At 40.9% G+C, this 16,812-nt stretch overlaps 1 protein-coding gene across 1 annotated transcript in view; it reads right to left on the bottom strand.

Annotated features, from left to right (window-relative positions):
- The window catches only part of T265_00832 (hypothetical protein), a gene marked incomplete at both ends in the record, with an annotated part of 138,616 nt that extends 122,471 nt beyond the window's left edge, over positions 1 to 16,145 (bottom strand). Inside the window, one exon of the mRNA XM_009164704.1 lies at positions 15,991 to 16,145. Within this exon, the coding sequence (XP_009162968.1) occupies positions 15,991 to 16,145 (155 nt within the window). The remainder of the gene's footprint in view (positions 1 to 15,990) is intronic.
- Positions 16,146 to 16,812: the final 667 nt, after the last annotated feature.

Consider the following 16,812-nt stretch of genomic DNA (forward strand, 5'->3'; position numbering starts at 1 on the left):
CCGTAAATGCCGTGAGGTTCTGTACCCATTTTGATTAGAGCACTGGTCCGTCCAGTTATAAGCTCTGTTCGCTCATCAAACAAGTTTATACCTTGGCCATTTAAATATAAGCGTATTATTTCTCTTTCAAACTACGATCATTCGCAATAGCTGTAGACTTCCAATAGCTTGGCAGCCAGTGTTCAAATTTTTTTTGCTTCAATCTTTGGAACCCTATTGGTAATAGCTACTAGGTCCTCTTGCTGCGGAATGATGGACCCAGGCCAGGCTGTGTACAATTCTCGTATGAATCATCCCAAAGAGCGTTAGTGAAGATGCACACTATACCAAATATCATAACCTAGAGCTCATTTGCTTACGGTTATGTGATCATCGTCCCAAATACTTTTCAAAAGAATGGAGTTAATGTTACTTATCTGGCGAATCTGCGTTAATCATCGGTGACGATAGTTGAGGGATCAAAAATAATTATACGTCCATCAAGATATCATACGCGTGAACGACCGGCACAAACAAAGGAGAAATGAGCTAGCGCCCACTGAGAATGATACACTCACCACATGACACCAGGATAACGAGATTAGTGAGTCATGGCAAAAGGAAGGAGACATTCGCTACGGAGTTACTTATTAGGAAATGCCAACTGACTGGTTACAGACCACTGGACACGGAGGCAAAACTCTAATTTGCATCTTATTTACAAAAACCGGACATCCATATTCTCCTGAACGCGTCTGCTTGAACTTTCCTGGAGATTCATTGACTCCAATCATTCCTCGCTTAAATCCAAGCAAATTTTACAAAGCGACTCCACAAATTCCGCAACAGATCTCCCTTTTTCAAAAGACTCAAAGCGAAATTCCACAGACAACACATACTACTCGCGTACCTCCCCGTCAGTAGTATCACCGTTACAATGGTATATTGGTGGAGGCAGTTTGGATACGCAGAATGGTGGCATTATATTGCACTCAGCAGACTGGGCATGAAACGTTTGCAACCGAACTCTCGAGCTTGGCGAACTGACCAACAACCATTTAAATCCGTAGTCTAAATCCACAGAGTGTATAGTGAACAAGGACAGAGCAAAAATATCACATTACATGCAGAAGACAACTACGTAAACAAGATCGATCGAATGAGGTTCATATTTTTTGAGAAAACACGGTAAGCGAGTATACAGTGCTCTAAACTCAAGGAAATTCAAAGCAGGATAGTGTGACTAAGCATTTTACCATGTTGGAACACCCAACGGGATTTCACAAGGATTAGGACACGTATATTTATTGTAATACTGTAAACCAAGTCTTTCTGTCTACCTTTTTTGTGTCATAAAATAGCTGTATGTTTAAAAACCCAGAGCATCTGGGAGGAGGGAGTGATCCTACTAGAAATGAACATGTGGAAGGACCTCTGGAGCTTGCACACGCGAGACTGGCAAATAGGCAGGATCGAAACGTGTTAATTTATTCCTGTGTTCTTACAGGGGATTAATAAACATATCATTTAGTCGAAGAAGGCGGTCTGAGAGACCATCTGGATTACCGAATTCATTCATTTAAATCACTCTTTAAGACGTACCTGTCATATAACCGCATGAATATATGCAATCTGAATTACAGGCACTTCTGGACCGACAGAATGACAAAATTAACCCAACATCATTCTACTAGGCAAATCGTGTTATTTCTCAGGTTTTTCCACCAAATATACAGTTATCCAACCAACACGAATATGAAAACCACCCTTCAACAGTTCTTTTCAGTTTCAAAATAACACATTTTGAGGCAGAGTTGTGAATGATATTACCAACTGACCTTTTGCTGTTTTCAATTTCTTTGCTATTGGTTTCCGGATAATTACGTTTATTTTTGTGAAATCTGGATGCCTTAGGAGTCACAGTTTCAACATCATTCAATTAAGTGGTAATATAACTTAGTTTTTAGCTCTTCAAGGAAAATTACTTCATTGGTTGATGTTGTAAAGTATATTTTAGTCGTAAAATAATCATTGACCTTGAAACGCTTTTTCAATTTCCGAAAGGAAAGTGTAAATGAGGTCGAAACTCTCAGACTTTAAATGCTAAGGCGCTAGCGAAAACTAACGATAGCTTAACGCTTACTTCAGTTCGGTTCTATATCAGTAGAACAACTTGATATCTGATGTGGTAGAAAATCAAAATTTCGCCTCATTTCGTTTATGACAATCAGAGTTGTTTTTTGCATATGTTTCAACAATACTGTGTGACATGCGACGTAGATTCATTTGTCACCAGCTTGGAGTTTGTTTTACTCAGTAGGCTTGCGTGCGTCAAAATAAAATTCTACGCTTCTCCACTGTCAGGTGTGGATGAAACTCTGACATATTTTGCTCTTATTCGATCTTATTCGGCAGCCAGTTCAATCGTAGCAAAACCAATTTGGTTACAAGTGTTTTTCAGTTTTTATTGGGGAGATTTTTCCCCCTACTACCAAAGCCAGACAAAGCCTTGCGCATAGTTTTAAATAATGCTTTTCATCTTCATCTATTCTCTCCTCCTAGTTCACTGAACAGAACAATCAAATATTTATCCATTTGGATGGCAGTGTGAGAGAGGGAATTCCTCCTGTAGATGAAGCCAACATAAGCTAAAACAACTGAGGAGCGCTTAGCAGCTGTTTCATCCCTATCAAAGATCAGCAGCAGTGTGAATCTCATGAGACTGAAAAAAGTTTCCAACCCACGACCTCCCCGCTAGTGGTTTGAATACTTGGCCGCTCGACCACGGGCGGTTGATCAGGTTTCCAACCCACGACCTCCCCGCTAGTGGCCGCTCGACCACGGGCAGTTGATCAGCAGTACAAATGCGAGTTACTCACAGGACTGATCAAAACAGATCATTCCACATTTATCGTATGTGAACCAATAGTTCCTGAAGTTCGCATCAGTTTCAGGTGTGAAAGCGTAAAAATTGAATTCCTCAATACAGTGTACTTCAAAATTGGTTAGTTTTATTTCTTTTTCTTATGGGCTAGCGATCTACGTGCTTACTTATCAAAAATGAACATCTGACCATTTTGGAAGGTAATTCTTCTGGCCTGACTGGTGTTGTGCAAGCGACCACCTATACACGGTCAGGCAAACCTAGATGAATTTAGGAACTTTGAGTAAAGGGACAACTAGAACTTTACTGGAAAAATTAGGCTGTTCCAATGTACTGCCATCAGTCTATCAGATCTCATCAAATAAATGTATCTAGAGGGAAATTTCTTGTGACATTCTGACTCTTTGTTTACGTAACAGACTGTTTACATGTTGACTTTGGACGTGTGAGCTACCCATTGCAACGGACAGCCAGTCGAGTGCATAGGTGAATGTGCTTAGATTATTACGTGTAGTGTATTGAGTGTGATTCATCATAGTGAATGTTTGTTATTCAACACATGCATACAAGTAACCTTGTGAGTATTTTTTGAATATATTGCAGACAGTGAAGCAGAAAGCTGGAGTTCTCTAAAAGTCTAGCAAAGGGCTTTTCTTATAAACTCTATGGACGCTGAAAGGCCCAAGTAGGCGCTAACTAGGGCTTTCTTGCTGTATCTTGTGTATCACTGATTTAACTATTAAATTTCTGAATGACAGAGTAAAGCATAATGAACTATGCTGCCCATGAAAAATCATTTCACTGTGGGGGGACTAAACTTATGATTTCTTCGCCAAGCAACGGGCAAGTTAGAATCATTTCGTCAGTTTTCTCGTTCAGCCCCAACAACGTCTTGGTGCTCAGCTGTTATTCCACAGTGAGTAAACAGGAAAACCGAACCTGAACCATGAGCCCAGACAGGAGCAGTCAATATGATGAGGTTGGGGTCAAACCATGGATCTTCCAGTCAGTACGTTCACACCTTAATCACCAAACTAGCTCGATCTCAAAATGAGAACTACGATGCCCATCATCTCGCATTAGACCGGCGAGAACCAAAGATTCGCGAAAACTGCGCAGATTTGAAAGCCGTGTAAGATCAGTTACATGCAATACTTCCCCTGTCAGCTTTAAAGTGAAGACAGGTTTTACACGTTTTCACCATTTAGATGCAGAATCTTGAATTCATGACAGTTTTCTTAAATCACTAAGGAAAGTAAAGAACGAAATGGATGACCAATATAGTGTGAACTCAAAGAAATATTCTCACCTTGAATAAACGAATTAACGGATGTGATAGGAAAACAGGAAGTTTCACGAGTGAATACGCATGGTGTCAGTAAACAACATATGAAACAATATATTTGGAAATGCATGTTCGTCTTTCTCGACGACCTCGTTCAGCGCCTCCTCTGACTGCGTCACGTCAGACCGTACGTGCTTTTAAATTGGGTGCCCACCGAATATCCTCCAGCGTTTGCTACAGTTGACCACTATAGTTACTGTTCCACTGCCCTTCGTCTGCACCCTTAGCACATTTGAAATGTCTGCACAAATGAAAAGTTATTATCGTAGAATACTTTGCCATCTTCATTTTTCTAGCTACCAGGTGAATCTCTTCCATGGGACGGAGATTCCAGAAGAAAAAACATAGAGGGCGGTGGTCGTCTATCAAACCAAGAAAAATAGTCTAATACAAGACAATTAGAGTGGTTGTGTCAATTCAGTGCCTCACAGCTCCTTAGTAGAATTACTTGCGAATTGCTTGTGAACGCGTACATCTAAATATTTGCCTCTTCACAAGAGTTCAGCATAAGCGTTGTCTTGATATATCTATTTCGCTTTTTAATCTCGTGAGAGCAAGCTGAATCACCATATGAAGATTTTCGATTGTTTGCCATACTTATCAGCCGTTTACACAAAGTGAAAGTCAAGACTACTACACGATAACGAAAGAGTATTCAAACAAGCCGCTGGACTGTTGAAAACGAGCCAAGCTCATGTCAAATAAAAATCCTAGAGCTGCAGTGTCATCAGAGTGTTTGGTTTGTATGTGTTAGTTCCAGAAAAAAGTATTGGGCTGCTGTTGTTCTGCCACTTTTTGGCTCTGGAAGACTGGCCTGGTTCATGTGTTCATCTTAGTGCACAGAGTGGCAAACGAACCTGACCAAGTTTGTGTGGTCTTGATAAGACCCGCAGGAAAATAATGCTTTTATGCTTAAGGCCAAGCCTATCCAGGATATGATTTCATCAACTGAGATGAAACTTCTGTCCTTTCTGCCGTTTATCCTAATCCAAACTTGATTACGAATATCCATAAACAGCTGAAGAGTTGAGTAACATGAACGAAACCAGTGAATCTTCTGATAAGCTGGAGTAACGGTCTTCGACAACGGTATGTTGTTTCTTCCTGGGAGTATTTTCGAACCATAGAGAGAAGGGCGGCACCCAAATGGGGTTTAAGTTACGATAACATTGGAAAATTACTATAGGACGGTGCAAAGCAGCTGATATTAATAGTTTATCCTACATACTGTCACAGGAGTCTCCAGTGCATGGAACTTGGACAAATCCAAGTCACACACATGAGCATCTATATTCCCATTCCAGCCCTGTAAGACCCCAATAACGGTGCACAGTAAAAATTGATTGGAAATCAAGAAAACGAGCTTTTAGGTGTCCAGCTACTAAGCCAATGTTACCCTAAAAGGATCTGGGTCGTTGAGAGGTGATCCGTCTAAAAGGACAGGATTCTAGTGTAAAATGAGGATACAGTTCAGTAGCTGTTAAGTACTTGTCGACGCTAATTCATTACGACCAGTTGTTTACACGTATATGCATGAATAACAAAGTGACGAACAATAACAAATGATGCATCATTTAACGTCCAAATGACGCATGAGGAGTATCCACATGAACATTTAAGAAAATTACTTCAAATCGTAATTTTTGGGTAAAGACAAAGGTGAGGTGAACGTCTGATCTCAGCACCTGTTTTTAATAAATGTACACATGAATGAAAAACGGTTTCATTTCTTATCGATTGTTTGCCCCTTCCGAGGAACTACTTGGAGCAGGAATTGAGTTTATTTGATTTGCCCCAGGACCAAAACACATGACGTCCTTAGCCGAACTATGCAGTTAGCTGTGTACCGTAGTGAATCTAAATTGAACAATTACGCTTCACATTTATGTGTAAATTTAGTATCGATGACAGCAAAACCCGTGACAGCTACTAAGGTGTCAATCCTGCGTTTCAAGAAACGATGATGCCAATACAATGCAAGCGAATGTCTCCGCAATATGAAAGTGTATGAAACATTTCTATTCGCACAAATTCCGTTTAAAAAGTGCCACATCTTTTGGCGCAGGCATTCTGATTCTTCTATACCAAGGACGACAAACAATGAACTCGAGTTTCGTTTTCATTGGAGATCCTTAACGGTGCAGATTCTTCGAGAAATGCATCGACGACCGACCACAAAAAACGAAACGTTTAGCAAATGAATCAAAAGCCGATGACGTAAGGGTAAAATAAAACGTCCTCCACTCCTGGAGAGATGTCAGTCGGGGAAAATGATTCACTTTAGCTATTCCTAACAAATTCTACTCTACCATCCATGTGCGTTTCTGGGTTTACTTGCGTAATTACTTTTGCGAACTTTCTGGCTGTACCAGTTTCTGCTTATATAGTCCGGGGACAAGAAGGATAGACTGTACGTCATACTTGTGCACATATCTGGTACAGTGGGACTGTGCCCCATTCTGACGCGACTAGTCCTTTGTTCAGTTTCGGCAAGCAGTCAGATCCATCTCCGATGGGCACACCTCACTGCGTGTAGATTTAGCTATAGGATAAATGCTAATGCTGCTCACGGGACTAATTCACATTCCATTTTACTTTTGAATGCAATCTTATTCGAATTAACCAAAAAAGATGAGCAGTCCCCGCCTTCTTTTGCATGCAGGTGAAAAAGACTAGCTAATCGACTTTCTAAAATTTCCCGTCAATACGTGATTAATTGCACTGTCCCAAAACTGTCGGAAAGAAGCAACAGAGAATCCGAAAATAGTTGCATTTCATAACAGAAAATCAGTAAACCCAATGCCAAAGGCGAGATGACGTGTAAAATTACTGGGGAGGGGGCTTATCTTTCTCGCTTTATAAAATGTTTTCTGTGCAAACCTGCATTGAAATCTGGTAGCACGTTTGCGTTTCTCCTTGGCGGCACTTTCATTCATGGGTGCATTGTTGTATGCTATCGAGAGTAATTTTGGCATCTCCTGTTGAGTAGATGGTTGTTGTTGTTGTTTAATGAGCTGGGCAGTTTGGCTGCAAACAGTTCGTTACTAACTGAGAAGGCATTATCAGTTCGTGATGCGTTAGCGATGCGTCCTTGTGCGTCGGTGCGCAGGTGTTCAACAATGCTATATTTATATATATATATATATATATATATTGTTGAAGCGGGGGTAGGCCTGCGATGATGACTGGCGGTTTCGATGGTTCGTCCCGTTTATTTAAGGTGATGCGCTAGCGAGCTGATTGGGCAGTGTTCAGACGGCCCTTGATTCTGATCACTGCGACTAATTCCAGGTGGCCTATAACCTGTCGAAACCACAGCTATCATACTTGTCACCTGATCTGACCATTTGTATTTGTGGCGTCCGATTGGGCTGATGAGTGCCAGGTTGTAGTGGTTCGTAGATTGGATCGATTTCGTTGTCATCTGATTAAGTTTGTGACGGAGTGCCATGCTTTTTGGAACTCATTGCGTGTTGCATTGTCGTGTGCGATAAAGCAATTTTTCCAAGTTGAATTTGTTATTGTTGGTATTTGCGTACTGAGGCACTTCATTCACGTAGATAGTTTCCTTCTTGTCTCTCTTATTTATTTATTTATTTATTTATCTATCTATCTATCTATTATCTATCTATCTATCTATCCAGCTATCTATTTATCCGCCTATCCGTCTTCACAGTCTATTTGGAAGCATTATGGTAGTTCATTGCGCTGCTCACGACATTTTCCCGCCAGTCGAAAACAAAGTACATGCTTTATCATCAAATCGGTAAAAGCAATCACAGACGGAACTAAATCCTGCCGCATTGGTCGTTCTATCCGGATCATTATAAACCATGTAAGTAGGCATGTTGGGAGCAAAAGGAAAAATATACTCAAATGTTAAAAAAGTACTCCCCAGATTAGGTATGAATTTGTGGAGATACCGGCAGCAGTTAGGTCATTAATGGCGGAAGGGTGATATTTATACATTTTCCCGACATGGTTGCGTGTTTGATAAAATGTTTTAGGCTTTATCCATTTAGCATCGCACATTTTTTAGATTTGCGCACTCAAAACTCGAGAACCTGATAGAAAACGAGCTGATTCACGGGGTTGAAGCGACACACTGCATGCTGATATTCAACCAAGGCAATATTCATGGCTGCATCCAAAGTGTGTCAACAGGGAATTAGGAAGCAAAAACGTAATTGACTGTTGGAATAGCAGGTAAATATATGGATAAATATGTGCTCATTTGCACAGTGACTCGATACATAACGAATGGTAAAATTGACCCGTTCTTACGGAGAGTAATTCCACATTCCTCTGAGTTATCACGTGTAAGCTTATTGAAATTCACCCTATATTTGGAAAATTAATAATTAGTCACCTCATTGACCAGAATTGTTTCTTCTTATGTGAAAATGGCCTCATTACGAACAGATGTTTAGGTTCACACCACTCTCGTTCGGTCATTCCTCTCTCTCCTTGTGTAATTATTCTTGGCTGGCACGAATTTCGTTCTTATTACAGCTCATTAGTTGTGCCTACCACTGACCTTGCCAAAGGTTTGAACTACGGAGATCTGACATGTGAGGCGAGCGTATTACCACCACTCCACTGGACGCACCTGAAACATCACGTCAAAAGGTGGGTAGAGAAGTGAGTGGTCTGCCAGTCACTGGAAGAAATGCGTCAGGACAGCAGTAAGACTGTGTGAACAAGACTGACTTGAATGTGGACTCTACAAGTGCCATGACCACCAGCAACTACTGAGCGAACTTTGCTCACGGCTGGTTGATCTCAACCCACGTTTGACTCGTAACCAAGGTTTGTATCAGTCTACACAGTTGCGGTCTTTGGACTGACTGAGAGTATGATTTTGTTAGGGGTCATGCTAGACAGCTTTCGACACAGTGAATATTTGCATCAGTGAATAAATAGCAAGGGACGAGTTCAATTGATGGGGCTGGGTACTGCTCGTATCAGCTGGCAAGAAAACAGGGAAAATCGCAAACGATATAAAGAAGTCAGAAAATGGGTATTTCAAGGTTCATTTCTGAATCCACTGCCTCTCTGGCATCATAGTCACGCAAGTTATAATAGACAAGTGAAATAAACAGTGCACGCAGAAAGCTGTCCATTAACCAGTTCTAAAATTCGCAGTTTGGCACGGTATGCAAGACGGCTGGATAGTTTGCCTGTATTTTTACCTATCTTATGCGTGAAGTTACGTGAAGAAGTTGCTCAGTGACCGTGCAAACAGAGGACTGAATATACTCCGAAAAGCTCTCCACAAAAGTAACAACAGGATAAGAGCAAGTTAAGTGTATGTTTTGTCCCGGTGGTCCCACATCAGCGAATTTATTTTATATGAAGCAGACGAATGTGGTTTTAAACCACTTAAATTTTGTGGTTACGGTCCTAAACCCCGTAGTTTCAATCTTTAATGGTCATCTAGAACAGAATACCAACCACACTTGTTCTAGACTCCACTAACTCGATGCTTTTCTCTCAAAGCAACCACCAGTGCAAACGCATATTTACTTATTGGTGTGCTAAAGCTAGAAATCATCTCACTAACGTATGTGCAAAGTAACAAAATGACTTCGAAAAAGGCAGCATATAAATTCGAAAATTTGCTTGTGAACCACAATACAGGCCATCTAGTTGCCAGCTATTTTCAATCTCTCTACGCAAAGGTTACGCGTGCGAACACGTGCAGTATATGTTTAAATCATTACAGTGCATCTAGTGTTCATATACGATGAAGGTAAAGTTTAATTTGATAGTTATTTGTTATCCTATGGTGATTTTTCCCGCTCTTTTTTCACCTTCTGAAGTTTAACCAAGCACAAAATGCGGTTGTGCACTTAACAAGGTGTAAGCTAGACTGTCACAACTCTAATAAATCACAAGTCCAGAGAGTTTCAAATCAAAAAAGAATTAAAATTGTTCGGAAACATGTTTTATGGAATCTCTATGTGGCGTATAAAACTGTTGAAATTGAGTATGCCTTAGCAATGTCATGTTAACAAGGGTTTTGTGATGAGGGTGCGATTCAAATCAGTCTCACATCAACATCTGAATAACATCAACAATAATAAGGCAGTTAAGATGCAACATATTGTTGCCTTCATGGGGTTCAGCATCCCTAGAAATGTGCGGGAACATGATAGATTAAAACAAACAGCTGATGTGAAGTTCCTTTACACTTCATCAAATGTGCAATGTAAATTAGAGAACTGTCTTTCCATTTACGCATCTCTTTTGTAGGTATAATTAAGTTACTTGATAAAAAACTAAATGGTCGCTGTTTCTGACCCTTCCGTTAATTTATAAGAATTACAGGAGGTCGTCAACACCAACACCGTCGATGGTGTTTGGTGAACGATTTTGCACATAGAAGCCTGCACTGAGCTTAAATATAGTTAACACACTTTGTAGCAATCTTATTGCTGTGACTGTGCTCCTTTCGGTCGCGCAGCTAGCGAAATGCATCCGTTCACTTGAGGTATCTTCGAAGTACATGCGGATATAAGGAAGACCATGTTGTTACCGCTGTAAAGACGCAAATAGCGCGCATTACAGCCACTGATGGTTAGGCTTTCATTTCAAGAGCTTCGTGCCTGATTTTCTTCACTATCGACCGATTTCCACACCTGACCCTCAGGTAGACTTTTATGCACAATCAAGATTTACACAGACACAGATCGTGTCGTGCAAATGATCTCCGATCCATACTGTCTGTTTAAGTACCTAGGCGGAGGATAGAAACCGTTCAGATTTTGCCTTCTTAGTTATTGTGTGGGCACTTAACTGGCCCAATTGCCAAGGCACTAGCCAGGTGAGTGGTTTTTTGCGTCCGGAGATATAGTTTGTTGCTGATTTTTTTGGAAAGGAGAGAACAGCTGCTCACCCTTAGGTCCCTTCGGGGGAAATAGAACTTCCACGTGCATGCCCGCATGTATGCATCGTTTGTCAGTAGTAAGAAAATAAACTGAACTTTTCCGGGCATCTCGCAAGAAATCACTATTCTCAATTGGTTGCCCCTCACAACAGTAATGTTATCGGGTGTTCTTTCTAATAACCCCATGACAAGATCAACTTAGATATTCTACCTTTATGCCAACCGGTCCAAGTTACCATCCAGGCATGTCATCTGGATCTAGAGTATGAAAAGAAGTGACTGCTTCTGGAGCGTGCGTTCAAATTTTTTGTTTCTCGATTGTTGGTAAAGTTATTGGATAAGCCGGGTAAAACTGTCGAATAGAATGTGCGTTGTCAAGCAACAAGGGAATAAATTATCCATTCATTGTCAAATGAATTTGAAGCAACTTGGCTTAAAACATACTTGTATTAATTGCTGCATCTAACAGATAACCAAATTTGGTCGTCAAATCAGTGAGTTTCTGGGTCACTCTTGCAAAGCGTGGGTCTGCAGACTCTGGAAAGGCTTCTTCATACTAAAATGGGCCAACGCCAGGATAGCTTTTTGCACATCTGATTTGGTTTAACATCATAGGACATGATTCTATGCATGATAATTCCAAAGCTATGAAGGGTGGTGTCCAAAAATTGTATCTTGTCACTGTTATCTTTTCTCGCTTCTCTTGCGAATAAATCTCACTGCTGGATGTATAATACAACAAATCATTCCCGATAGCATGATGGACTCAGCACGTGTATCCAGCTGAATGTAGCCCGTTAATCAATCTTTTATCCGGGCACAACATTTTGCTTTCGGCGATCTGTTCTTCCAGACGGCAACTCCGTCCAAACGCGTAATTAAACAGTCTCCCGAACTTTTGTGCAACAAAACAGCCTGGGTTGGCTATGGTTCTTCAATCCCCGTGGGAATAGTCTATATCGGCAGCAAAACGCTTTTGATTTCAACATCGGCTTTTTTGCAAGTTCTTTCACTCAAACAAATAATAGAGACTTACAAGAAAGACGGTACTTTCCAAAGAAACAAGGCCAATATATTGTTTGTCTTATAAGTAATAAAGAGTCAGTTACCATCAGTGGGACGTTTGGAGCCTAATTCAGATGCTCTATTTCTGGGATTCCGAAATCATTCGTCTCAGAAATTGGTGGATTCTCTACTGGTGAGTATAACGTCATCATCATTACTGTCGGATAGCGCAATGAACCCCAGTCAACATCATGTCGTCCCCTGTTGACAAGATGTTCTATACATCAGTGCTTGCACAGGAGGGAAGAATTTCCAGAAGAGCCCAGCTATGGAGATTGAGCTACATCGATTTTTTTGATGGTGGAATAGTACAACGGACACGTTGGAAGTTTACGTTTGCAACATAATTACGGATTCCACATTATTCGGAAAGACGGCTTTAGAAGTTCCGTGCTTTTTGTACATTCAAAAATAACACTCCATCTTGCCGGCTTGAGTTGGACTTTCATAGAGTGATTAAATTTTGCGTGAAAGACTGGCTTTCGGTTACCATGTGGGACATGTTATTAGCAGAACGAACCAGCTGAATTTCCACTGAATGAAAATGTATGCAATATGAGGGGACCACAGTGGGCAAAACTTCAGGAACCAGTCAGCATGACACTGGATCCGGAAATTTGCACGGGTATGGTTTCGCGACTGTGGATCAACAGAAAATGACACATTCACCTTGCTATTATAACGGATCATCTCCAGAAAAATGACCTTTGAGGTGCAAAATTATATCTGCTTCTTCGCAGCAATCGTATAAGCTTGGTTGAAAGCTTGGTTGAAAGGGGATATTTTAGTAGAGTGATTTCCTCAGAATGTCACCTTTCATAGACCCGGGTTTATGTGACGCAGGAAATTTTTTTTGGATTAAATCCATTGAAATACTGAATTTAAAATAATTACTGCCAGATATAATACTGTGATTAGACTCTCCATTCAAGGTGTTGGAAACTAAAATATCTAAGAAGAAGCCTAAGTTATGGTCGCTGTCTTTGACTGAGTTAATCATGCCAACTTGTCTAGAACTGTTGTCTTAAATGTGCGATGAAAGACTCGTGCGAAAAACAAGTTTGATGGTCCCCATTGATAAACACAATTTGTTTATGAGGGATACGATTTTTCTAAAGGTTAAAGAAGCGGGTAGCTGAGGGACAATAGCTAAACAATTGGCAGGATCTCCGATCACTTTGCTTAAAGCCAAGTACTTGGGCTTTTCCAGTGCCGGTGCGAATGCTACTCACCGGTTATCACAATTTTCATGTGATCATATTTGCAATGCCTAGGATATTTTGTGTGCTCTTTACTGATAAAACTGTCGGGTCATTCGGTTTCGTCAGTAGTCTGCGGTTTTTAGCAGAGGGTACATGCCTAGTCTTCGCATTCTTTAGTTTCAAGCGAACAATTTCTATAATATCAAGATGGATTAGGGTTTTTAGGCTATTACGCTAGTAGTATTCAAACTCAGAAACCACATTATTTCACCAAATCACCTAAATTCTAACAGGAAATGCGATCAACACCCCATGACACCGTGCCAAATTACATTCGCTCTGTCAATGTTTATGATTTTTTATAAATGACTTTTGTCCAGAATCAAAGAACATCTTTGTCAGTTGTCCATTGAACAGACAAGGAAATGAAGCTAACAATCGTTTGCGGGACTACGATATGCTTACAATTTTCTGTAAATTCCATATAGAGAAATTCGCAGGACGATTTAAGTGTACTAAAGTGTCAGGCTGTTCGTTTTTTCACATGTCTGAACTACTCTGGCTGTCATGAAATCCGAAATATCATCCTCTGAGAAACGCTATCAGTGACTTTTTCAGCCCTTAGGCAAACGATGGAAAGCAAATTATTTGGTCACATTGAAAAATGATTCAAAAGGCATTCGTGAGGTTTATGGGGACCGACAGGATTAAACTGTATCGAAATATCAAACGACAGTATCCTTAAGGGTAGCTGCTTTTTGCTGGCGGATTGACTCTTCTTTAGAACTTTCTGGGGAGGTGTGAATATGGTGCGGGTTTTACAAACTACCAATTTTATGCAACCTAAAATTTTGATTGCAGTTACTCTGCCGTTTGTCCGTTGGGGATTCTCCTTCCTTCTGACCTTCCAGAGCACACGAGCACTAGAAATCACATCTGCACAGTGCATGGTAAAACGTACTAACACGCAACATCGGACTCGAAAGGTGGGTCTTTTAGAAGTGGCATCACAATGGTTGGATAGTTCCGGTTAGTTGGTACAATCAGCCAGTGCGAGTTAGCAAAGATTAACCGAGGCATCTGACAGACAAGGTGTAATTTGTTCCATGTTTGAAAACTCGGAGGTTGAAAACTTGAATTCTGTACCGGGAAAGCCATCCAATTGTGTTAAAAGGTTATGATGGGTTAAAAGGTTTGGAAAAATTATTGGTAGCTCAGTTCTGGTACGCCTTGTAGACCATGGCTACCGAGTTGTGAATGCCTTCGTGTATTTTACGAGGTTAGTCTGAAGCCCTCAGCACTGAAGAGCTTGTTCTTTTATAGAGCACTGTTAACCAAATTTGTGGACAAAATTAGGTTTTCAGAGTTGTCTTACCGAAGTGTCTCGCCTAACATTACCTAATGAGCTTGCGTCCGTTTTGACTGTCAGGAAGCTTTATGAGCTGGCGGAAGCGACCCTCTTTCTCTACTTGACATCCAACCCCTAATCATATCCTCTGGTGACATAAATTTAGCACCCTATTGCAACGTCAACCTGAGTTTTTTTAATTTTCAGTGGTTCTTAGTTGCCTGTCTGTGCGAATGAAAAAATAACTTTCACTTGATCAAAAAATTATTATCAGTCCACCAGGAGAATGTTTTGGTTTTGTAATCAATTTAGCGAATTATTGTGAAAGAACACATGTATGATCAACTCGTTGTCGAACGTGCAAAAAAACTTTGACAAAACATCTGTTTGCTTCTTTCGGTTGGTTAGTGAATTCATGCACCAGTATGATCTCGATCAATACAAATTGCATTTGCCCATACAGTCTGTGATTCCATCAAATTTTTTAGTTGGAGTTTTTTACTGGTGGCCACAAAATCCACAAAAGTCGCTAAAGCCGCCACATTTTTAACTAGAAGTCAACTAACGTGTTTTTAAGAAAAAAGCATGGAAACCCCTCGGGTCATTCGAATGAGATGGTTATTATATGCCACCCTCCGGCTGGTGATTTTGCGCAAGGTACCATAATATTGCTGGCCAAATGCCCAGAGTTTAGCATCCCATTGGACCAAAGATTTCCATCAGTGACTAGCTCCAACGTTAGCATAGCCCAAATCTGTCATCTTCACTTTGCCGAACGCTAAGTTTCACATGCCAATCCCTGTTACGACACTGCTCACAATAGCGAGGAAGATATACTCTTCGCATATTTAATCGCGCATAAATGAGTTTGTGGCCTTTTATTTCACTTGGAGGGCTAACAGCACTAACGGTACCCAAATGTTCCGTAACAACTTTCATTCGTTATTGTTATGTCCATCTTTCGGCCACTCCGAAATTAGCATAAACACCAGTAGTCGTCTCGGAATACGTGATAGATGGTTCGGACATATTAAATTGGAGGGCTGAATGTGTCCATCCAATGAAGTACCAAACATACCAGAACATACTGCCTAGTTACCTCGCTGCGGATTCTCCGGTTCCAGACACCTCCAGCTATAGGTCTGAGACTCCGGTGGTGAAAGACTTGAAGACGCTTCACACCCTCCCCCGAAGTCACCGACTCCCGCAGTCGTACAACGATACAGTCTGTACCGTAGTCCGATACACGCATCCTTTGACACAAAACGATATGCCTACTTGGTGACAAGACGGCGCAGATTGTTAAAAGCACTTCTGACCTTTGAATATTGCGCTTTCGCTTCATCCATCGCATTATCATTAGAACTACTGTAACGACCATTGGGCAAGCCCAATCGATCTGCACCACTGTTCACAGGATCTGAATTGTCCATGGTAATTTGCAAGCCCGGAGCTGAGTTTTCAAACGTTCAACCAGAAAGAGCAGTCGAATTCGGGTTCGCCAGCGAGTTTTTCACAGTAAGCAGTTCGTACTCGTTCTCGAGTACGAACAGGTATTCTACCGCTCGTAAACCAGGGGCTATTTGTGGGTGCATTGACAGTTCCCACTGATGACGTAATTACAGGCATAGTAATCAAGGTTACGAGCAAGGCCAATCACAGGTAAATGGATAAGTCTTTAAGAAGCAAACTGAAGGCACGCAAAGATTTGATTCTGGTAAAATGAACCCCGAAGTCGATGAAACTTGGATGCAAGCAAAAAATCTGTCATTAGTAGATATCCACTCACTTTTAGGATTTACATGTAACTAAGCGGTTAAGTGCTTTCGAATAGTGTGTTCGCAGACACGGTTTAAAGAAGACCACCAAATCCAGTAAAATTCGTTGGCCCTCATTCTTCTCAACCTGGATGAAGTGCCCAAAATATCAAAAACCTTTTCGACCTTTACGCTCATCTGTATGCGAATTTGAATTTGACGGGAAACTCACCTGGAACCTAACTGATAATCTTGTTTACAATGTTGTTCAACTGAATGCGCTGCACCGAAAGCAAACACAGCTGTGCTGTTTGTGAGAAGATTTGACAACGCTCAGTTGAGA

Source organism: Opisthorchis viverrini (genome assembly GCF_000715545.1).
Source record: "Opisthorchis viverrini unplaced genomic scaffold opera_v5_8, whole genome shotgun sequence".
Lineage (NCBI taxonomy): Eukaryota > Metazoa > Platyhelminthes > Trematoda > Opisthorchiida > Opisthorchiidae > Opisthorchis > Opisthorchis viverrini.